Source organism: Thamnophis elegans, chromosome Z, assembly GCF_009769535.1.
Source record: "Thamnophis elegans isolate rThaEle1 chromosome Z, rThaEle1.pri, whole genome shotgun sequence".
Classification (NCBI taxonomy): Eukaryota; Metazoa; Chordata; class Lepidosauria; order Squamata; family Colubridae; genus Thamnophis; species Thamnophis elegans.
The window spans coordinates 113,482,540-113,508,587 of NC_045558.1; the positions used below are offsets into that span (position 1 = coordinate 113,482,540).

General features: G+C 37.0%; 1 protein-coding gene across 1 annotated transcript in view; it reads left to right on the forward strand.

Moving 5' to 3' along the window:
• Nucleotides 1-26,048, forward strand: part of LOC116521523 (vomeronasal type-2 receptor 26-like) — a 58,785-nt gene that overhangs the window by 27,092 nt on the left and 5,645 nt on the right. The window contains exons 4-6 of the mRNA XM_032236184.1: nt 9,392-9,447; nt 14,783-15,074; nt 15,613-16,470. Of these exons, the coding sequence (XP_032092075.1) occupies nt 9,392-9,447; nt 14,783-15,074; nt 15,613-16,470 (1,206 nt within the window). The remainder of the gene's footprint in view (nt 1-9,391; nt 9,448-14,782; nt 15,075-15,612; nt 16,471-26,048) is intronic.

Genomic DNA, 26,048 nt, shown 5'->3' on the forward strand with positions numbered 1-26,048 from the left:
GAGAGATCTCCCTGACCTTGATTTAACGCATAAAATGTGATATGGAGAAAAGTAGTCTTTAAAAGGATATGTTTTAAGATCAGAGAATGGTTCTATCTACCATGAATGATAATTACATGCATTAAATTTGATTGATATATGTCCATATATTGCCCAAATGTGAAAGAATTGCCATAAAGAAATATGGAATTTTACTAGATTGTTTATGGCCCCTTTGTATGTTAAATGATAATGGGATAATGAATGTTCCTTGTTTGGCTATATTGTTTGAAATATCAGCTTTGTTTGCTGTGTAATCTGCAAATTTTGAAACAAATTCTCAACCAGCACAAATATTAATTTTAACTAAATCATATACTCTTTTGAAATAGTCTTGATTACTTCTGTATATGGTAAGTGCTGTGTTACATGCTTACCAAAAATATGCTGATGTTTACTTGGGAAGATTGAACAACCAAGTTGTAGGATTATGTTTGAGGTTTAAAATAACTATGAGTTAAAAAACCTACTTAAAAATCAAAATATGTTTTGCTGCTCAAAACAAATATGCATTAAATTATGTTTCAATTACAATTAAATTAGAGAAATAAGACAGAGCTTAATTGGAATGTGCTTTGTTTATTTTCAAGGAATGCAATATATAATAACAAAGTTCAATTTTTAAACTGCTACCAAAACTAAAAAAAAATCTTTTGTTTTCATTTTTATATTTATTTGCAAATCTTTTTTGAGATAAAAATCTGATCAAAATATTCTTAGCTTTGTCATAATCCTCCAGAGATATTAAAAATGCCTTCTATATAATTACATTTTCAGTATATATTTGAACTTCTCGTTGACAAATTTTCAGTCCAATGATACATCATTTTATGGAAAGTTTATTTCCATTTATAGTTGAATATAAACCTCAGTCCAAACATTCATATTTTTCCCATTGGTCCATCATTATATTATGGCCACATTTTTAACCTATTGAATCATGCAGGTGAGATAGATAGTACCACCACCAAATGGATTTGCAACTAGTTGGCCAACCACATTCAATGGTTGGAACTATACCTACATGGAGGAAAGCATTCAGCGGAGTATCTCAAAGCTCTCTTAGGCCCAGTACTCTTCAACCTCTTCATCAATTATCTAAATGAAAAGATGGAAGGGGAACTCATCAACTTTGCAATGAGAGGGAAGGGGAATAGCTTACAATTTAATTATAGACTCAAGAATCAGAAGGGCCTTAACAGACTTGAACACTTGGCTCTACCCAACAAAATACAATTTACTGTAGAGAAACTGTACTGTACCACAATTTTTTAAAATATTGTTTGTTATATGATAGAGTATTTTCTGATATCAGATATTTTCACTGTTTTCATGATTTTCTTTCCAGACTTCATACATTTATTAGAAATGCTTTGGAAAATGATTGGATTTTAAAGCAGAGAAAAGAAAAGTGGACTTTCACCAGAAGGTTTTGATATGAAAACTGTTTTGGAATACTTTGCAGCACAAATGATGGGTTTACGATTGGATTGGCAGCCTGGGATAAAGTTCTGGATTTAAAAATGGAGAGCTTGATTGCTGTTGCCAAACAAGTCAACAGTTGGACAGACCTTGAGTAAATAAAATGAATAATTGTTGGAATACACTTTCCTTATAACAACTGCAGAACTATTGTCCAATCAGTTTATATATTTGTAGTTATATCTATGGTATACTCTATGGCCGTGATGGAAAACCTATGGCACGTGTGCCAGAAGTGGCATGCAGAGCCCTCACTGTGGGCACACTGGCCATCACCAGCTCCTCTTCTGATTTCTGGCGCACACATGCATGCTGGCCAGCTGGTCTTTTCGGGCACCCTAGTGCCAGAAAATGGCCCCCAAAATGGCCAAAAACCCATGTCAGTTTTGAGCTATTTTCAGGCTATTTTTCTGGCTGTTTTATGCTGGTTTTAGATACCATTTTAGGACATTTAAAAACCTTTTTAGTCCATTTTTCAGGCAGTTTTTGACCCACAAAAACCAGCTTGAAAATGGCCTGAAAGAAGACCTCAAAACAGTTGAGAAAACAGCCTGGAAATGGCCTGGAAAACTTGAATTGAATTGAATTGAATTGTTTATTATTATAGGCCGCCCTTTTCCCTGAGGGGACTCAGGGCGGCTTACAATTTGTGGGGAGGGGAATACAAGACAAGACATGAGACAATACATAAGTAAAAATAGAACACAACATTCATTCATCATTCGGGTGGACGGATTAGAATCTTTATCCCCAGGCCTGTCAGGATAGCCAGGTCTTGAGGGCTGTGCGGAAGGTCTGGACGGTGGTGAGGGTGCGAATCTCCACGGGGAGATCGTTCCAAAGGGTCGGAGCTACTACTGAAAAGGCTCTCCTCCGCGTAGTTGCCAGTTGACACTGACTGGCGGATGGAACTTGGAGGAGGCCTAATCTGTGTGATCTAATAGGTCGTAGGGAGGTAATTGGCAGGAGGCGGTCTCTCAAGTACTCAGATCCACTACCATGGAGGGCTTTATGGGTGGTAAGTAGCACCTTGAAGCACACCCTGAGATCAACAGGTAGCCAGCGCAGCTCGCGGAGGATAGGTGTTATGTGGGCGAACCGCGGTGTGCCCACAATCACTCGCGCGCGGCCGCATTCTGGACTAGCTGAAGTCGCCGGATGCTCTTCAAGGGCAGCCCCATGTAGAGCACGTTGCAGTATTCCAGCCTAGAGGTCACAAGGGCCCGAGTGTCCGTTGTGAGAGCCTCCCGATTCAGGTAGGGTCGCAACTGGCGCACCAGGCGAACATGGGCAAATGCCCCCTGGTCACAGCCGACAGGTGGTGGTCAAAGGTCAGCTGTGGGTCCAGGAGGACTCCCAAGTTGCGAACCTGTCTGAGGGGTATAAAATTTGGCCCCCCAGCCTGATTGATGGAACACTAGCCAAATTATTGGGAGGGAAACACAACAGCCACTCGGTCTTGTCCGGGTTGAGTACCAGTTTGTTAGCTCTCATCCAGTCCCTAACGGCTTCGAGACCCGGTTCATCACGTCCACCGCTTCATTGAGTTGGCACGGGGCGGACAGATACAGTTGCGTATCGTCCGCATATTGGTGGTATCTTATCCGTGCCTCCGAATGATCTCGCCCAGCGGTTTCATGTAGATGTTAAATAGCAGGGGGGATAAGACCGAACCCTGCAGCACCCCATATGTTAGGGGCCTAGGGGTCGATCTCTGCCCCCAACAACACCGACTGCGACCTGTCCGAGGGTAGGAGGAGAACCACTGCAAAACAGTGCCTCCCACCCCACCTCCCGCAGTCGTTGCAGAAGGATACCATGGTCGATGGTATCGAAAGCCACCGAGAGGTCAAGGAGAACCAGGATGGATGCATGGCCTCCATCCCTGGCTCTCCAGAGATCATCGGTCAATGCGACCAAAGCAGTTTCTGTGCTGTAACCAGGTCTGAAGCCGGACTGGAAGGGGTCAAGGTAACTAGCTTCCTCCAAGGACCGTTGAAGCTGGAAGGCCACCACCTTTCAACAACCTTCCCAACAAAGGGGAGGTTGGCGACTGGACAGTAATTGTTAAGATCCAAAGATGGTTTCTTCAGGAGGGGTCTCACCACCGCCGCTTTAAGTGCGGCGGGGAAGTGCCCTCCCGAAGGGAGGCGGTAACGACCGCCTGGATCCAGCCTCGTGTCACCTCACTGCTGTTGGCAACCAGCCAGGAGGGACACGGGTCCAGTACACAAGTGGAGGCACTCACAGCTCTTATGGCCTTGTCCACATCCCCAGGGGCGACATCCTGAAACTCAACCCAGAGATGGTCTGCCAATTTATCCCCTTGTGCCTCGGCTGGATCTGCAAAGGTGGAGTCCAAATCCGACCGAAACCGAGCAACTTTGTCCACTAAGAACTGGACATAATCCTCAGCCCTACCCTGCAAGGGGTCCCTCATATCCCTCCTATTTAGGAGGGAGTGGGTTATCCTAAACAGGGCGGCTGGGCGGGACTCAGCGGACGCAACCAAGGTGGCAATATACGTTCTTTTTGCTGTCCTCAATGCCCTGATGTATTCCTTGGTGCAGGTTGTTAAGAGTGCTCGGTTCGATTCGGATTTATCGGACCTCCATAGGTGCTCTAGGCATCTCCTCCGGCGCTTCCTCTCCCGGAGCTCCTCGGTAAACCAAGGAGGCCTCCGGGATCTGCCGACTGGAGGGGCCGTAGTGGCGCAATCCGGTCAAGGGACTCCGATGCTGCCGAGTGCCAGGCAGCAACCAGAGTCTCCACCGAACGTGGGCGAGAGTATCAGGAATAACCCCAAGCTCCGTCTGGAACCTCAAAGGGTCCATAAGTCACCTGGGGCGGAACCACCTGGTCGGTTCCTCCTCCCTACAGTGGGGGTTTGGCCTCCGAAAGTCCAGCCTCAGTAGGCAGTGGTCTGACCACGACAGGGGTATGATCTCATTACCCCTCAGACCAAGATCACAAGTCCACTGCTCCGAGAGGAATACGAGGTCGAGCATGTGACCCGCTGAATGGGTTGGGCCCCGAATTACCTGGGTCAAGCCCATGGCTGTCATGGAAGCCATGAACTCCTGCGCCCCATCAGAGTGTTCACCGAGTGAAGGCAGATTGAAGTCCCCAGGACCATAAGCCTGGGGAACTCAATTGCTAGCTCGGCTACTGACTCGAGGAGCGAGGGGAGGGCTGCTGCAACGCTGTTGGGAGGCAGGTACATTAGCAGAAGACCCACTTGACTCTGAGGTCCAACTTCACCAGCAGGGACTCACACCGACAAGCTCTGGAGCAGGGCCTACGAGGTACTAAAGACCCGGATAACAATAGCCGCACCGCCACCCCTTCCCTGGGCTCTCGGCTGATGAAGCACCTGAAATCCGTCTGGGCACATCTCTACAAGGGGGACTCCTCCTCCGCGCCCAGCCAGGTTTCAGTAATACATGCCAGATCTGCCCCTTGTCTAAAATTAAGTCCTGGACGAGGGAGCCTTGTGAACAACAGACCTGGCATTTAGCGACAACAGCCTGAGACCAGGGTCCTGATTACTCGCACCATCTGGCCTCGGAGTGGGACTCATAGGGCCGGAAGGAGGGATCTCTGTGATGTAGCGAGCCTCCTTCCCCGGTAATGGCCAGCCCTAAAGTCCCCGCCATATCTGCCCCTCCCTGTTACGACCGTAAATCCGACCCACTCCATGGCTGTGGTCCCCCAACCACCCCGGTGACCCGCATTCCCCGGCAGGTCCTCCGAATCAAACACACTCATTTATTCACTCAGACAGTCCCCACGTAATAGTTAAAAACACATAAAATACAATATAATGGAGTAATAAAAGTGGGCCATTCATTCAATCACAAGCAAACCCATACACTCACCATACCAATTAAAATTGTGCAGTGCGCGAGTTCGTAAAGGTTATATAAGAGATCTTGAAAACTGTCTGAAAACAGCCCAAAAATAGGTATGCAAGCACCAGCCAGCTGTTCTTTTGGTTTCCGGTGCTTTGGCACATGGACCTACAAACACACGCACACGCGTTCCAGTTTGGGCACTTGGTGCCAAAAGGTTCACCACTGCTCTATGCCTTTCTCTGTATAAGTTTATTCTTCCTGTAAAAGGAAAACATCTATTTTCAGTCCCACATCTACTTTTAAAATCTTTTGAATTAGGATAAAAATTGATCCTAATATTTCTTATTATGTCATAAGGCCACAGAATGGTTGAAAATATCTCCTTTGCAATTACATTTCCAGATATTTTACAATACAATAGCAGAGTGGAAGGGACCTTGGAGGTCTTCTAGTCCAACCCCTGCCTAGGCAGGAAACCGTATACCATTTCAGACAAATGGCTATCCAATGTCTTCTTAAAGACTTCCAATGTTGGAGCATTCAACTTCTGGAGGCAAGCTGTTCCACTGATTAATTGCTCTAACTGTCAGGAAATTTCTCCTTAGTTCTTACTGCTTCTCTCCTTGATTCGTTTCCACCCATTGCTTCTTGTTCTATACTCAGAGCCCTGGAGAATAGTTTGACTCTCTCTTCTTTTTTAAATCCTTTATACATTTTGACAATTTGTGGGTCAGGATTAGGATTAGGGTTAAGTGCCAATAATACCTAATCTTAGAGAAATTTTCTTTCATATTATATTTCATATAAAATTCAGTCCAAAAAAATCCATAGATTTTCCCATTTCTCAATCATTAAATTGTAATAAAAAAAATTATGCATTAATCATAACACCTTATCATAGCTGTTTTCCAAATTCAGTTTCAATAACATTTTGTAAACCTCATCCCTAACATGTTCATCATGTAACACACAATGCAAATACAAATTTACTTTTTCTAAATTTAAAGCCACATTTTCTTATCTAGGTTAAAGCTATCTCTTAAGTGTAGATATGTGAACGACTAATAAACATGTCCTCCTGTTTCCAGTTCTTACTTTTTGTTTAAATAGATTCACCTTAAACAAAACATTTTTTCACTTAAGGGTTTAATCCCCCTAGTTGATATTCTATAAAAATAGAAAAGGTTGTTTTATTTCACTTGTCCAGTGACCACATTTTAATAAGAGAAGAGGCATTACTGATCTGTGAAATGTTTAAAGTATTTTATTTTGTCTTCATTGTGTATAAAAAATATGCTTTATGTACAATAAAGGATAAAACAAAGAAGACAATTAAAGGAAGACAGGGTAGGTTAGTCAAAAACAGATAAGGACAATGAAAGCTTATTGTCTTTTTTGACATAGTGTCTAAATTAATGGATAACACAGTTCACCTAGACTTCAGTGGGACATCTGACAAAGTAGATCACAGCTTACATCTTGATAAGATAGAACAATGTGTGATGAAAGGTGGATTTGCAATTAGATGGAACTACACTCAATGGAGCTTCACCTATATGGAGGGAAGTCATTCTGTGGGCGTTTAGATTCTCATCAATAGTTTGCCCATAAAAATATGGGGTTATGATGAAAGCATGGGAGAAATTCTGGACTTAAAAATGAATAAGGTGATTTCTGATGTCAAGCAAATCAACAATTGGATAGACTTTGAGTATAATAAAAGGAATAATAAAAAGAATGGTAGATATTTGGAACTTCAAAGAGGATTGTGAAATGGGGTCTAATGAAGCTTAGATAAAAAGTTATGTTTGACATTTTGAGGAATCCCAGAACATCCTATTCAAGAATTAAAAACCTTTATGGTACAAGAATTATTGAATTGGAACGAATAAAAAATGAAATATTTTTTAAAAAAATTATTTTCAAAAAAACATACAAATCCTCCTTCTTTACAAACTGTAAAAAATGTATCAGTTAGTTACAAAGGATTTTGTGCATCTCTTCCAGCATCATCAAATATTCATTTAATTCTAATATCTTAACTCAGATATTTTATATTACCATTATCATACCTCTATTTATTTGACTATAATTATTTAAACATCATCATAAAATATACCAAGATTTAATAATAACCACATAATGGCATTTCATTTACTATTTATAGATCCTTCATTAACATTAAATCCTGATATCCTATTCTAGCTAAACATCCATAATATTTAATACCAAAATTTTCTAATCCTCCTATCCAAATCCCTGTTTACCATTTACATCCAGTTCCCTCATATGTATTCATAGCATGTATATTTATTATCATTATCCTTTCTTATTTAACTATATCCTATATCATAACATTTCCCCTAATAATTAAAACTTAGCTGTGTCTAATTTGTTCTTTTATTGTTATTGCTATTAATAACCTTTATATAGTCCAAAAGTATTTCTAACCTTCCCTTGATGGGTAACATTCAATATTCATATCCAATTATTACTTATCATAACAGCTGAACATTGTATACATTACTATCATTATCATTTTTTATTTAACCATACCTATTGTCACTAAATTTAACTAAGTTTAGCTAGTTTTAAATTATACTTTCCATCTATCAACCTGTATTTCTCCCATAACAAAAAAATCTTATGTCTTCTGCCATTTGTGGATCCGTCCTCCAAACATCCTCTTGATCAAATCTGTATGGACTCCTTTTAGCAACCTCGTTTGTAATATCTCTCATGTAATCTTGAGGCCTCTTTCTGTTTCCTTGTTCAGCTTATCTTTAATTATCAGCAGTGTTATTAAGTATTTTGCAAATAGTATTTCATAGTCCATAAATTCTTTAATGTTTCTTCTTCTTCTATGTCCTGTCCTTTGAAATAAATTTCTCTCCATTTAATTCCTATTCCAATATTCCATTCCTTCCTCCCTCAGAAATAAACCAATTGCCATGAATATCATGGGCTCAATCTTTATATTCATCTTTATTTCAGTTTTTTTGAATTTCAATCTTCTTATTTTGTATTTGAAGAACATCCTCATTTTTTTTCATCATATTGTTGTTAAGTGCACCAAATATCCAATTTTCACTCAATTCTTTCCTCTGTAATCCAACACTCTCTGTGGTGCTAAAAATACTCCTCGGAGATTCAGAGCCCTGTGGGACGCCATGTTAATACACAGTTATATTTTTTCTTAGAAGGTCAGCAAGATTAAAACACTCGCTCACTCTTTGTGAGCGAAAACAAACTTCAAAGGAACAGCTGTAAAATCTTATCAGATCTTAAACCAACCAGCAAGCAATAAAGCTTACAATGTCAAAATCAAAACAATCCATCTGTAGCTTGCAGAAAGCACAAAGAAGTGTTAGCAGAAGAAAGCTTAACCCATCCATTGAAAAGGTTTTGCTTAGATTCAATCCATTTAAATAACATTTAAAAGTAAGATAACCATTGTCCAGAACCATTACAAAAATCAAATTTGCGGCTAATTTCTTCTATTTTTTGATTTAAATTAGTTGTTTTTTAGATTTTATAGGCAGTCCGTTTTTTAAAAAAACAATAAAGTTTCTCACCAGCTGGAAACACTTTCTCTTTCCACATTGTTCCGTTCTGAGGTTGCCCTGACTTTGTCCGTCTTGACAGACTGGAATTTTATTACCAGCTAGAAGACTTTTCTTGCTCTCTCAGAGATTTTGCAAAATCCCTGAGATCAGCAAGATATAATCTTCCCATTCACCATTCTTCAGGATGATTAAGGTCTGCTAGGACCCCCCCAGCAATAAAGTGTGATTGCGATCTCAGAGCTTTGAGATCTCACATCGTCTTATCATGGGCTTCGGCCCACCCTCCAAGGGGAAATAATTAAAATGTTTCTGTACACTCCTCAGAAGAACAAAATACCTAGATTTAGTGGTATTTTTTGAGGATTGTATAACCATTTTAATAAGATTAAGATAAAGAAAGAATTTTGAAATTAATTGGTGGTCTATTAGATACCTACATTTCTCCCATAGTTGCTGCTATCAAAGTCTGTGTTATCTGCTGATACCCATGTGTATTGGTTTCCTTGGTAAGTGTATGACCTTACTTTTGTCACTACTGAGTTGCTTTTGTTAAATAGGGCCCAGTGTTCAAATCTATTAATGAACTTTCTGAATCATCATTTAAAATATTACTATTCCCTCTTATCTTGGTATTTTCTAAAGATTTGATAACTTTCCCTTCTATCATCTCTTCTAGATCATTTATGAAATTGTGTGAAAATACTGGGCTTAAAACAGAATTGGAGGTATCTATACTAAGATGTTATGACCAACTATGAATTGTATGTCATTTAAAAATACAATATTAAAACATGGAATGAATTACAAATATGTTATGAGGTAGAAAGTGTCATTGCTGGGCAGATTTCTTTATTTTGATGGGCAACTTAGGGTAAATAATGTATGCATGAAAATAAATCCAGTGTATTAATTTTACCTAGTATACTTTTCAATTTTAATAACTACGATCAATTTATTGTATATGAAGTTTGCTTGTGTATCTATCAGGAAGTTGATTTTTAAAAAAGGCCCATTGCACTTTTGTGATGTAAAAAAAGTCAAAGCAAATTACAGTAATTAAATACACACTTGAGCCCTTTTTCAGGAAAGATTACAACTATTGACAGTTGGAGAGGACTTATATTTCCACAATGGTCCAAATTATAGGTGTCCTTATGAATTGAATTTTTAAAAGTCTGCTTATTGTGAGTGTTTTACTATCTTCAAAATATATTTTGTTAAATAGGAACTCTATTTAAATCTTCATTTAATGTTCCAACCTGTTTTATTGCTATTATTGTTATTCTTAATCGTTTCTGTAATTTTCCTCTCTTTTTCTTCTCGGCTCTCCTATTTCTTTGTATATTGTGGCAACTGTCTAGAGACCATATATGAAAGGATAATGAAAAAAAAACACTGCCACCTAGTTTTATAGGGTAGAGATAGAATATTTTCTGTACAGGGATGGAAGGATGGAAATGATCCACATTGGAATGGAATTGATAGCAATGATACTTTTGTTTCCTGTTCTGTATACATGTCAAACATATGCTATGAATTGTAGCATACCAGATGACCCTCTTCCTATAGCCCATCAATTTGCTCAGCCAGGAAATGTTATCTTGGGGCAATTGTCTCTCAAGCCTTTCGGTCTATAACAGTCTTCCCCTCACAGAAGATCCCTCTAGGACTTGATCAATGAAGTGATGTAAGAAATTCTACTTTTTCCTCTTCAAACTAGTAAGTGAAAAATAATGGGGGGGGGGGGAGTTAAGCAGCAGGATTATAGTGATAAGTTTTTGAAAAATTTCACAACCTATAACATCATGGGGAATTTTCTGTTAATTAGTTTTCCCTCTTTTTGAAGTGTAAGAATTGGCTATTGAGTAGAAAACTTCATGTCCCTTCACATAATGCACAAATGTATATAATTCTACTGATGTTCGGTTTGTGGTTAATAAACCATTTGTAATAGTTTATGATAATTTGTCAAAATGTCAGGTTTATAATAGCCAAGCTTCTACTTATGTTCAAAATATAACTTGTTGACTAGTGTATAGAGAAGTGGCCATTTGAATCCTTTTTATTCTATCTCATATAATATTCTGGCACTACTCTAATAGGATTAAGATAGAAAAAAAGTCATACTCTCTATATTACTGTAATAAGAGTAAGATACAAACAGGAATAATACACAAGCTGAAAACTCACAGTGTGGTGGGAGAATTAGTTTGGAGAAAACATTATAGTACTGTGAATGTTTAGAGGCCATGTATGTAAGAATAGTCAGAAATGATGCCATGGAATTAATCTGCTAGACATAGGAAAATTTTATATACAGGAAAGTCTACTTTTCTTTGGTGGCAATTGTCAACAATTTTGATGGTAATAATAATAACAACAACAGAATAATAGAGTTGAAGGGAACTTTGGAGGCCTCCTACACCATTTCAGACAAATGATTAAAAAAGAGATAAGCACCACAATTTATGAAGTCTTCTACTGATTAATTGTTTTAAATGTCAAAAATTCCCCTTAGTTCTAGATGGTTCTCTCCTTAATTAATTCCAATCCATTGCTTCTTGTCCACTTTCAGATGCTTTGGAGAATAGGTTAACCTCAGTGGAAATTCAAATTTTTGTACTACCAGTTCAGGGGTGGGTTTCAACTGGTTCGCGGCGGTCCCCGGTAACTTCCGGGAACGGCGAAGGGCCCACCTGCCGCCCGCATTCCTTACCGGTTTTGACGAGTTCTGCGCTTCCATGCATGTGCAGGAACCATACAGCGCCTGCGTGATCTACAGGAGCAGCTGGAGCATCACACAGATGCTAGTATGCATGCGTGCGCTGCGCGCGTGCACGAGGACGCCGCCGGCCCCATTCCAACTGAACCGAACCAGTTGGAACGGGGCAAGAAACCCACCCCTGTACCAGTTCTGCAAAATCCCCATTCACTCCACTCTGGGGCCAGCTAGGTGTAGTATTTCTCTGAACTACTCAAAATTTCCAGTTTTCTGAACTACTCAAAATTCCTCTGCTGGTTCTCCAGAACCTGTCAGAACCTGCTGAATGTTCACCCTTGGTTCACCTGCTTTTTCTTTGTGAGAGTCCTTGAATGGATAACATGATGGTGTTATCCGTTCAATCATATTCACCCTTATGATTCTATGGTCCAGTCGCTACAATCTGAACTACTTCTTAGTAGTTTTTCTATGGTTGTCTCATATTACCAAAATAGGACGGGGATGGTATCAGTGAATCTCTAAGTGTTCATGTACTGTATTATATACAAAATATATTAGACAGAACTGTCAACAATTAGATATGGATTGAAAGCACATTTCCTGTCTATGATCTGCAAACTGTTTCTTTCCAAAGACAAATTATGGCAGGAGATAAAAATAAAAAACAACTTTCCTTTCTTTGGAGTGGTACAAATGTTGTACTTCAAGGATGTACAAGAATTGCTTTCTCCTAGTCCATTCAGACAACGATCTGAAGTTACATTGAGTTTTTCCTTGAACACTTTGCAGTGAGACAAGGCATAGCAACTCTTTTGAGAAGTTCAGTTATTTAAGGGTTTCAGCATCTCTTCCACCTATTACTGCACATTCCTAGCTATTCAGCAACTGTAGCTTCAAATGACTATTTCTCAGTTAATTATAGGTCTGGTTTAAGGATGACTTTGAAATTCATGGCCTTTCAGTTTTATAGCTTTGGGTACACAAGTACAAGGAAAGACAAGGAAACACTTTAGTCATATTGTTAGGTTTTTGTAACAGTTTATTTGTCTATTTCACATTATATTCATAGGTATTTAATGAACAGTGCATTGTCTGGATCATCTTATTTATATATAATAATACTTTTCTGGTTCCTAATTTCTACCTCTACTATCCAACCACTTGTAAAACAAGTCCCATGTTCAAAAATACTGTGTATCTTCCTTTTCTTTTCTTTTTAGTGTCAATCTACCATTTCTGCACAATATAGATTTTTTAAAATTATGTCTTCTTCTGTAGGTGTTTCCTCATTTTTCCATTACTGTGCAAATACAATCCTTGCTGCTGTCAAAACATGTAATATTAGGTATAGATTCTCTTTATCATACTTTTCTGGTATTATGCCTAACAAAAATATTTCTGTTTTATAATCTATGTATTTTTAAAACATTTTTTTCTAACCATGTATGTCTTTTTGTTGAATATTTCTTTGCTTTTACAACGAAAATGTCCACCACATGTTATAATACGTACCCAGTGACTGGTTTTACTTCCAACATCTGGCAAACATGTTTTTAAACATCTTTGCTAATCTGGGTTTGATAGTTGCCACCTATAAAGCATTTTATATAAATTTTCCTTATATGTAATTGTCATTGTCAACTTACAATTTCTTTTCCAAAGTTTTTGCCATTTATCTAATTCTATAGTGTATCTAATTTTTTGCCCATACTATCATTGTCTCTTTTACCTGTTCATCTTCCATTTTTAAGCTTTGCATAAAATTATACATTTTGTTTATTAACTTTTCATCTACTCCTAACATTATTTGTTCAAACATTGTAAGCTCTTTGCAGAAACCATACTTTTTAATATCTTTCTCGTATCTCAAATGTTTTTGCATATGTGGTCATGATAATTCCACACCTTGATTCTGTAACTTTTGTTTGGTTTTAAGTTCTCCTTCCACATTTAGGATATCTTTATATGTCAACCCTTTCCCCAGATTTCCTACTTTGGATGGATAAATACTTCCATTGTTGAGCACCAAAGTGCAATTGTCATATATATTTTGGCTTTCACCTTTTTCCGTACTAAAAGTAGAGCAGAAGGATAGAGAAGGAAAAAAAAGAGAGAAATACAATAGAAAGGTAGGAAGAGAGAGAGAGGGAGGGAGGGAGGGAGGGAGGGAGGGAGAGAGAGAGAGATGGTAGGTAGGTAGGTAGGTAGGTGATGAAGGGATATATATAGAGAGAAATAGAGAGAGAGAAATAGACAGATACAGTAGATAGGCAAGGAGAGAGAGAGAGAGTAGGTAGGTAGGTAGATAGATAGAGGGATAGATAGATAGATAGATAGATAGATAGATAGATAGAGAAATACAGTAGGTAGGGAGAGAGAGAGAGAGAGTAGGTAGGTAGGTAGGTAGGTAGGTAGGTAGGTAGGTAGGTAGGTAGGTAGGTAGATGTTTCCAGGTATATTTATCCATGTCCTGGAGAAGGAAATAGCTGACAATCTGCAGCACCTAAGACTTTCCAAAAGGAAAAAAAGTTTTTGCACTCTGCAAACCTCCCAAAAACGGCCCGTTTTTCACAAAAACAGGCCCATTCCCCCCCCCCAAAAAAGAGGCATGAATAGCCTTGGGGGAGCTTGCAGAGTGCTCCTGGGAGGGCAGGGGGGGGCAAAAACAAGGAAAAACCACTTATTTTTTGCTCATTTCTGCCCTTCCCAGCCTCCAGGAGCTCTCTAAAAGCTTCCATAAAAGGATGCATGGCCATTGTGATGAAGGGGCGGGGTTTTGAGAGGCAAAAAATACTGTATTTGATGTATAAGATGCACCCAGATTTTTAGTCTCTTTTTTGAGGAAAAAAGGTGCATCTTATACTCTGAAAAATATGGTAATGTCTTTGAAAATATCAATGAGTTTTATTTTTGTCATACCATAAAAAGACATGCCATCCTAATTGGAGATTGTGATCGTCTAAAACAGTAACCTTCTATGTCTAAGAGTAATCCATTCTCTCACTGATGTTAATACAGCAACTTGATAAAGCTCTCAATCAGATAGGCCAAAGCCCCCATTATATTTAGATTTTTGCAACATTTTCAATTTTTAGTTATATTGATCATTTTTGTTGTAGTTCTCTGCCAAAAATGTATCAGCAAATCCTTGCTTTGGTGTTTGCTGTCAAGGAGATCAATGGGAACCCTGAGCTCTTACCAAACATCACATTGGGTTTCCACATTGTGAACAACTATTTTCCTGCAAGGATTACTTATAAAGCAACTCTGAGCTTACTTTCTACACAGCAGAAGTTTGTCCCCAACTTTACCTGTGATTTAAAGAAAATATTTATTGCTGCTATTGGAGGACGTTTGACAGAGACCTCTTTCAACATGGCCACAGTCCTCGCCAACTACAAGACTCCACAGGTAGATCCTTGAGATGGCTCCCTAGAATCCCAATTTTTAAATTCCTTTCATTCATAAAGCACCTTTAGGACACTTTCCAGAGTTGACTTTCGGTGTGGAAATCTAGGAGAACACTGTATCGTAGATTCAATTAATACAAATAATCTATAGGGATAAGTAATAATTTAGAAATTAAGAACTCTGTCGATTAGCAAATCCTGTTGGCATTGAATTCAAAGTGCTTGGGCCATTACAGAATATGCTTCTCCTACATGCTGCTTGATTCCATTCAGGTAATCAAAGAAGAAGACTTTTGCAGAGAATAAATACCTTGCTTTCAATTTTGTGCTATGTTTTTAAATGTTTTCACATTCAGTTAAAATGGGCTCAGAAACATAGACACCCTTGTAGTTGATACAATATTGCAATATATTAACTTACCTACATAATTTCCATCTATAGTTCAGTGTCAACTTTTTGCCTTAGTTGTGATGAATATGAATCCCATTTCATATTCTTATGTTATGGTTCTGACTATTTTCTATATATTGACTTTCAGCTTGCCTATGGAACATTTTCTTCAGTAGATAGTGAGAAAAATCTATTTCCATCCTTGTACCAGATGGTTCCAAATGAAATGCGTCAGTACACCGGGGTTATTCAATTACTTCAGCATTTTGGATGGAATTGGATTGGTATCTTGGCTGTGGATGATGACTATGGGGACATGTTTTTGCAGAAAATTGAACCATTGCTTTCCCAAAACAGCATTTGTTATGCTTTCATACTTAGAACACCACCAAAGGCATATTTAGATGAATATATACACTTGATGTCAATGGAGTTAAGATATGATCAACTCTTTATGGATGATAAAGTCAAAGTGTGTTTAATCTATGCTCTAAGTCCAGCCATGCAAAATCTGAGAATGATCATTGTTGTAGCATCTTGGACTTCACTGCCGCCTTTGAGTAAAGTGTGGATTGTTACTTCCCATTGGAATTTTGAATCATTGTCCATTCAGAGAGTTTGGGATATACAGAGTCTCTATGGTGCCCTATCATTCACAGTTCATTCAAAAGATCCCCCTGGATTCCAAGAATTTCTTAAGAGTGTAAGACCATATTGGGCAAAAGAAGACAATTTCATTCAGAATTTTTGGGAGCAGGCATTTGTCTGCCCATTACACATTTCCAGTATAAATGAAGATAACAGTGTATTTTGCACTGGGGATGAGAAGTTAGAGAGTCTGCCGAGTATATTATTTGAAATGAGCATGAACGGACATAGTTGCAACATTTACAATGCAGTCCATGTTATGGCACATTCTTTGGATGTCTTACTCAAGTCCAGATCCAAATATAGAAATGTTATAGGAACAGAACAAGTAATATATCAGGATTTAAAACCATGGCAGGTATTTTTTTTCATTTCTAATACATAAAATTTATTTGTTTAATTGTTTCTTCATTTATTGGTCTTTACACATAAACACTTGTCCTTTTGAACATCAAAGCTCTTATATTAGTAGTTGTTTGGTAGGGATATTTCTTTCTTAAATGGGAAAAATATAACTACTCATTTAAATTATCTTTAGTTTAAGATGAAGAGTTTTTCTATTCTAGAGAATTTACTAGACCCACAGCCTTTATACAGGGATGAGCATTGTTTTTTTCCTAAGACCCATAGTTTTACATGTTAATTCATTTTGGAATCTAGAAATCATAGGAAACATGCCAAACTATGAAGTGAAGCTGTTGAAGTGGTATAGAACAATATGTTGAGATTAATTTTTTATTATGCTTAGTGGTCCCCAAACTTTACAGCTTTGTTTACTGGGGGGATGCCTGGAAAAAATGGTTCTGTGTGAGCCGCAGATGTGCAGTTCCACTTGCACAAGTGGCGGGCACTATCATATGTACACATTAAGGTCTATTTGTCCAAGCATACATATGAAAGTCTATTTGTCTGAGTAGTGGGCTTCATGGATAAGAGTGCCTCTCCATTCATTCTGCAAATGGAGCTGCACATTCAGTAATGTGCTGTTGCTCAGAGGCAATCCATTTTTGTCAATGAGGACTGGCCACTTTGCCATGGAATTTGAGAAACACTATTGGAGTATAAGCTTTAACCAGGTGAATAGTAACTGCAGATTGTCAACTAATAATAAAAGTAAAAGCACTCTTTGGAGCCATTGTTACAGATTTGATCACATTGCTTACAAAACAATTGTTACACAAATGATTATATATCTGTCACATGGCAACTGGCTCAGTGTCCCATAGTCACATAACAATGATCTGCAGAATTTTTAGCCAATTAACATTAAAAAATTCCGATTTGGAAGATTTTCTTAATATGCAAAAATGGTTTCATATTGAATTTTTGTTGTAAAATTGTTGCAAAAATTGAATTTCTCACACAATATCTTGACTTTGAACTGCAGCATCTTTTTTTTAATTGAAGATTTTTTGAAAAAAAAAAACTTTTACAAATGTTTACCTTCCACCCGCCCTCCACACCCGAACTCCCCCAACCTTCAACTCCTCTTTGCTAGGCTAACTGTAAACAGATTATATCATTCCTTGTTTCTTCAGTATAAACTATCCGGAATTTCTTAGTCCCATATTTATTTTGAATATCGTCAATCCATCTTCTCCACTCCAGTTTATATCTCTCATTTGAGTGATCCTTGAGATATGCTGATATTTTAGCCATCTCTGCTAGGTTTGTTACTTTTAATGTCCATTCTTGAATAGTAGGCAAATCTTCCTTCTTCCAGTATTGCACCACCAACAGTCTTGCTGCTGTTACTAAATGCAAAATCAAGTTAGTCTCTATAACAGTACAATCAGTAGTTATACCTAACAATAACTGAGGGGTCAACTTTATCCTTTTTAAAAGAAAGTTTTGCATAATCCACCATATTTTTATCCAAAATGCTTTTACCTTTTTGCAAGTCCACGGTATATGGTAATATGTAGCATCAAGACAATCACATCTCCAGCATTTAGATTGTAAATTCGGATACATACAGGCCATTTTTTAAGGATTTAAATGCCATCTATAAAACATCTTATAAACGTTTTCTCTCAAGTTCTGGGCTTGTGTAAATTTTATATTTCTTACCCATATCTTTTCCCATGTATCCAACATTATTGGTTCTTCAAAATTTTGTGCCCATTTTATCATACAGTCTTTAACTAATTCTGTTTCCAAATCCATTTCTATTACATTATATAGTCTTTTTGTATGCATTTGACTTTGATCCCTAATTTGTTTTAGTAAATTATCCTCATTTTGCATAAAACCAATTTTTTGATCTTTTTTCCATCTGGCCTGATGGAATTGCCCATACTGAAACCATGCTTGAATTACCTTTTCATCTTTTAGTATATTCAAGGGTATTAATTGTAATACACCTCTTTCTAAGGTGAGAAGCTGTCTGTATGTAGTTATATCCTGTTTTTGTACTATATTTATGTTTTTTACTGAATGTCTAGGAGTTGCCCATATAGCTATCTTATCATTTAGTTTACATTGATATTTTTTCCAGACCCGCAGTAGAGCATTCCTTAAAATATGACTTTTTGTCATATAGCAAGTAAGCATGCCAACCATATATCAAATCATGCTTTTTGATATTAAGTATTCTATCATCTGTTGAGTTAATCCAATCACTGATTACTGATAAAACTACTGCTTCATAATATAGTTTTAGATTTGGCAATTTCAAACCTCCTCTCTCATGTACATCTTGCATTATTTTTACTTTTATTCTCGGCTTCTTCCCTACCCAAAAAAATTTGTTAATACCCTTCTGCCATTCTAGCAAGTTTGCTTCTTTTTAAAGCATTGGTATCATTTGAAAAAGAAATAAAAATTTAGTCAAGACATTCATTTTCACTGCTGCTATTCTTCCCAACAAGGATAATTGTAATTTCCCCCAATTTTTCATCTCTATCTGTATGCTAGGCCATAGTGGCTCATAATTATACTTATACAGTTTCCCATTTGAGGTTGAGATGTAGACTCCTAGATATTTAACCTTTTTAACTATTTCACATCCTGTCGTTTCTTCTAATTCTTCCCTTTGATTAGTGTTCATGTTTTTAACTAGCACCTTTGTTTTTCCTAAATTTATTTTAAATCCAGATAATTGGCTATATTGATTAATCATATTCATTAAAACCTTGCTAGATTCTTGTGGTTGGGTTAATGTTATAACCAAATATCTGCAAATGCACGTAATCTATATTCTTGATGCCTAATCTTGATTCCCTGTAAATCATCTGATCCCCGTATTTTATTCAACAATAATTCCAGGGTTATAATAAACAATAATGGGGATAGGGAGCAACCCTGTCTTGTACCTTTAAATGGGTCTGTTAAACTTCCATTGACTATAATTTGTGCTGTTTGTTCCTGATATATTGCTTTAATTGATTGTAGAAAATACTCTTCTATTTGCATCTTTTGCATTGTTTTCATTAAAAATTGCCAGTTCACTCGATCCAAGGCTTTCTCGGTATCTAAAAATATAAGCGCTGCAGGGATTTGATTATTCTTTCCCAAGTATTCCAGTATATTAACAATTTGTCTTATATTACTTCTCATTTGTCTCCCTTATATAAAACCAGTTTGATCATTATGAATCAATTGCTGAATAACCAACATTAACCTATTCACTAATATTTTAGTGAAAATTTTATAATCTATATCAAGTAATGATATAGGTCTGTAATTTTTTTGTTGACTAAGATCTTGATCTTCTTTAGGTATCAGGGATATGAAGGCTGACTTCTAAGATAGGGGTACCTTCCCTTCCATTTGGATCTTATTAAATAATTCCTTAAGGGGTTCTACCATTTCTAATTGTAAATTTTTGTAATAAGCCACTGTCAAACCATCTGTACCCGGTGCTTTCCCTACCTTTAGCTGTTTAATTACCTGGAGAATTTCCCCCGAGGTTATTGGTTGATTCAATCTTCTCTCTGCTTGTCTTTAATTATGGGTATTTTTTCTTTGTCCAGGTATCTATCTATATCTAAACCTTGTATTTTGTCATTCATGTACAATCCTGTAAAAAATTCACAAAAGGCCTTTTGAATCTCATCCTGTTGATACACTTCCTTCCCTTTATGATGTATTTTTGATATATTGGGAGATTTCTGTTTCTTCCTAATAAAATATGCTAACCATCTACCAGATTTATTTGCATTGCAAAAAGTATTATGTTTTGCATATAACAAATTAGTAGCCACCTGGTCTGACATCAGCATGTTAAATTGCGCTCTTAATAAAGTAATTGCTTCTTTAATCTTTTTATCTCCAGGGTTTAATATTAGCTCCTGTTCTCTCTTCCTGATCTCTTCCTCTAGTTCAGTTCTTTTTTCCCCTGTTTACATCTATGTAACCTATTTAAATTTATTAAGACTCCTCGCATGTACGCTTTACTTGCATCCCAGACCATTTCCATAGATGTGCCCTTATTCATATTAAAAACAAAATATTCTCTCAACAATTTTTTTACATTCATTAATATTTTTCTCATATCGAAATAAATTTTCATTTAATCTCCAAGTCCTTCTAGCTTCCTTCCCAAATTCCAGCTCCATCCAAACCGGATTATGATCTGTTAAAGCTCTGGAACATATCTTTGTCTTCTTTACCCTAGAAAGCAAATCATTTGTTATTAATATAAAGTCAATCCTAGAAAAGGATTAATGTTTATCAGAGAAAAATGTAAAGTCTTGTTCTTTTGCATTCCTTTCTCGCCAGATGTCCCTCAGTTCGAAATCATCCATCATATCGAAAAAAGACTTGGGTAATTTCGCTCACATTTGGGTATTTTGCAGGAGACCCTTCTTGTCTTTCTTGGTATTCATAACACCATTCCAATCACCCATTAATATGCAAGATCTATAATCCCAGTGTATTAATTTAGTATGGAACATTTTGTAAAATTTGTCTTGTTGTTGATTGGGAGCATATATTCCCATTAGAAGCATCTTTTTCCCTTCTAATACAAGTTCTATTGCAATATATCTTCCTTGAGAGTTTGTTTCTATAATTCAGCTTTCGTGTCCTTTTTAAAGTAAATAACTATACCATTTTTCTTCTCTGGGGCAGAGGCTACAAAGTGTTGTCCAAGTCTTGCATTGATCAGATATTTCTGGTCAGTTGATCTGATATGTGTCTCTTGCAGGCAAATTATGTCATTCTTAAATTGTTTCAAATCATGATTTATTTTCTTCCTTTTCTGTGGAGATTTTAAGCCGTTAACATTGCAGGTTAAGAACTTAGTTATCATCTTTAGCTCCCTGAAGCTTTTTAAGAGCCATCTGAAAATCCTGTAGTTTGACTTTCGGCCTGGCTCCTCCCACTGCTTCTGATCTAAAACCTGTGAGTTCTTGGACGGTTGCACGTGTTTGTTGCAAAGCTTGTTGCTTTTTTAACTCTTGTTCCATTCGCCTAGTAATCACGCGCGTTTGGCTTTGCTCCTTCACTCCTTCTAGTTCTGAGAGAGGAAGTTGATCCAGCCTTGATGATCCTTGGGTACCTTGCTGTCTGTCTTGTCCTTCTTGTTTTCTTTCTCTGGGCCCCGGAGGGGGGATGTCCAACCTTCAATATATTATTATAAAAATCTTGAGCCTTCCATACTGAATTAAGAGATATCTTTGCCGCTGGTAAGTAACTGCTAACCCAGCTGGAGCTTCCCATCTGAACTGTATCTGATGATTTTTGAGCTCATCAACTAAAAAGGCATAATCTTTCCTTGATCTCAACATTTTGGGTGGTATTTCCTTCAAAACAATCACCTCCTGACCCCCAATTTGCAACTTGGTTTTATAAGACTCTTGCAATATCAAATTCCTCATATCTCTCATGGCAAAATACACCACAATGTCTCTTGGGAGTTGTTTTTGTCTGGCAAGCCAGGAATTAACATGATATATCTTGTCAATCTGCCAGTTGAAATCCCCTACTGACCGTCCCATCATTTGATCAAAAGCTTCTGAGAAGATCTGCTTCAGATTTTCTTGGTTTTTCTCTTTGAGGCCTCTTATCCTTAAAGCAAATTCCATCTGTCTGTACTGCAACATTATAATTTCATTTTCTGCATCATCAGCCTTTCGTTGGACCACATCCATTTTTTTTGGTTCAAAAGTTTTATTTCTTTTAAGACAAACATTTCATCATTCCTCAATCAGTAAGACATCAAAATACAATTTTTTGTGTGTCAAAATAGTTCTAGTTTAGCCTAATGTATACCCCTCCCTCCCTCCACCCTCCCCCCAACCCCCTCCTCCTCCCCCCCGACTTCCCAGAACCCGTACACGGTATAGATTTTTAACAAACACAGTCTAAAATCTATTGAGAAAAAAGAAATAAAGAAATTAATGACATTCTGCATTGACATTAGCTTCTTCTTGCTGAACTAACTTTAAACAATTTAAATCATTTCTGATCTTAAGCATAGGCTAACTGGAATTTCTTGGTCCCATATTTATTTTGTATATAGTCAATCCATTTTTTCCAGTCTTGTTTATATCTCTCATTTGAGTGATCTTTAAGATATGCCGATATTTTAGCCATCTCGGCTAAGTTTGTAACTTTCAATGTCCACTCTTGAGTTGTAGGCAAGTCTTCCTTCTTCCAGTATTGCGCCACCAACAGTCTTGCTGCCGTTATTAGGTGCAGAATCAAGTTAGTCTCTATCACTGTAAAGTCAGTACATATACCTAGTAAGAATAACTGAGGAGTAAACTTTATCCTTCCTTTAAAGATATTTTGCGTAATCCACCATATTTTTATCCAGAATGCCTTAACCTTTTGGCAGGTCCACCATATATGATAATATGTAGCATCGAGAGAACCACATCTCCAACATTTAGGCTGTACATTCGGATACATAGAAGCCAGCTTTTTAGGATCTAAATGCCATCTATAGAACATCTTATAAAAATTTTCTCTCACATTTTGAGCTTGTGTAAATTTCACATTTCTTACCCATATTCTTTCCCATGTATCCAACATTATTAGTTCTTCAATATTTTGAGCCCACTTTATCATACAATCTTTAACTAATTCTGTTTCCGAATCCATCTGTATTAATACATTATATATCCTCTTTATATGCATTGAACTTTGATCTCTTATTTGTTTAAACAAATTATCTTCAGCTTGGATAAAATCATTTTTTTGATCTATTTTCCACCTGGCCTGTAATAGCCCATACTGGAACCATGTTTGAACTACCTTCTCCTCTTTTAATACCTCTAAAGATTTTAGTTGTAGTACCCACCTTTCCAAAATGAGAAGCTCTCTATAGATAGTTCTATCCTGTTTTTGTGCTATGTTCATATTTTCAATTGCATGTCTAGGAATTGCCCACATGGGTATTTTGTCATTTAATTTATATTGGTATTTTTTCCAGACCTGCAGTAAAGCATTTCTTAAAATATGACTTTTAAACTTCTTATCCAGTTTTTTGTTGAATAACAGGTAAGCATGCCAACCATATACCAGATCGTGTCCCTCGATATTCAGTATTCTATCATTAGTTAAATGAGTCCAATCGCTAATTACAGATATCGCCACTGCATCGTAATATAATTTTAGGTTAGGTAATTTCAAGCCTCCTCTCTCCTGTACATCCTGCATTGTTTTCATGTTTACCCTCGGCTTCTTTCCTGCCCATACAAATTTGTTGATACCCTTCTGCCATTCTAAAAGATTCACATCTTTTTTAAGTATAGGTAACATTTGGAAGAGAAATAAATTTTTTTGGAAAACATTCATTTTCACTGCGGCTATCCTAGTATTCATATTTATAGCTAATATTTTGGTTTTTCCCAAATTTATTTTAAAACCAGACACTTGACCATATTGATTAATCGTATTCATTAAAACCCTACTGGATTCCTGTGGTTGTTCCAATATTATGACCAATTCATCCGCAAAAGCATGCACTCTGTATTCTTGCTGCCTAATCTTGATCCCTTTTAGACCATCCAAACCCCGTATTTTATTCAATAATACTTCCAAAGTTATAATAAACAATAGCGGGGACAAAGGACAGCCCTGTCTTGTACCTTTTCCAATTTGAAAAGATTCTGTTAAACTTCCATTGACTATAATTTGTGCTGTTTGCTGTTGGTATATTGCTTTAATTGACTGTAAAAAATTATCTCCTATCTGCATTTTTTGCAATATCTTCAACAGAAATTGCCAATTAACTCGATCAAAGGACTTCTCAGCATCCAAGAATATAAACACAGCAGGGATCTGGTTGTTCTTTCCCAAATATTCTAATGCATTAATAATTAATCTGACATTACTTTTCATCTGTCTCCCCTGTTTAAAACCTGTTTGGTCAATGTGTATCAATTGTTGAATAACCAGCATTAACCTATTTTAGTAAAGATTTTATAATCTACATTAAGTAATGAGATAGGTCTATAATTTTTTGGTTGGGTAGTATCTTGATCTTCTTTGGGTATCAAAGATATAAACACTGTCTTCCAAGATGGAGGCACTTTACCTTCCGTTTGAATCTTATTAAATAATTCTCTAAGAGGTTCTACCATTTCTAACTGTAAATTTTTATAGTAAACCGCTGTCAAACAGTCTGTACCTGGTGCTTTCCCTAACTTTAATTGCTTAATTACCTGCAAAATTTTCCCCGAGGTTATTGGATGATTCAATTTTTGCCTGTGCTCGTCTCTAACTGAAGGTATTTCCTCTTTATCTAAATATTTGTCTATAGCTAGACCATTAATTTTATCCCCTTTATACAATTCTGTAAAAAATTTCCGAAATACCTTTTGAATCTCTTCCTTTTGAAACACCTCCTTCCCTCTGTAAATCAGTTTAGATATATTTCGAGTTTTCCTTTTTTTCCTAATCTGATAAGCTAACCATCTGCCAGGTTTGTTTGCGTTACAAAAGGTATTGTGTTTTGCATATAATAAATTAGTGGCTACCTGGTCAGAGATCAACATGTCAAATTGAGATTTTAATATGCATAATATCTGCATTTCTTTTTCGCCAAATATCTCTCAATTCAAAGTCATCCATCATGTCAAAAAAAGGTTTGGGTAGCTTTGCTAGCATCTTAGTATTTGGGCGATAAGTCTTCTTATCTCTCTTAGTGTCTATCACACCATTTCAATCACCCAATAGTATACAGGATCTATAGTCCCACTGTACTAATTTGGCATGAAGATTTTTATAGAATCCATCTTGCTGTTGATTAGGAGCACAAATTCCCAAAAGTAATATCTTTTTCCCTTCTAGGATTAGGTCTAAAGCTATATATCTTCCGAAGGGATCTGCTTCAATTAATTCAGCTTTCATGTCTTTTCTTAAGTATACAACTATACCATTCTTCTTTTCCATAGCAGAAGTTACAAAATATTGACCAAGTTTTGAGTTAATCAGATATTTTTGATCAGTTGATTTGATATGAGTTTCTTGCAAACAAATTATGTCATTCTTAAACTGTTTGAGATAGTGAAATATTTTCTTTCTCTTCTGTGGGGAATTCAATCTATTGGCATTCCATGTTAAGATCTTAATTGTCATCTTTGGTTGGCTGAAGCATTTTTAGAGCTTCCTGCATGACCTGTTTAACCTTAGGCCTAGCTCCTCCCACTGCTTCCAGACTTGTTATTGTAGCTCCTTGATCGATGGCCGGTGATTGTTGATCTTGTTGCTTTTTAGCTTGTTTCTCCATTCGTCTAGTAATCATATGGCTAGGTCTTTGTTCCATAACACCTTGTGCTTCTAGAAGAGAGAGATGCTCCATCTTATCTGGTAGTTGTGTAGTTTGCTCTCTGTCCTGTCCTTCTTGTGATCCTTCTCCAGGTCCAGATGATGCAGGATATCCAGCCTCCAAAATATTATGATAAAAATCTCGGGCTTTCCATACAGAGTTGAGGCGATATCTTTGCCTATCAAATGTAAATATAATGCCAAATGGTGCATCCC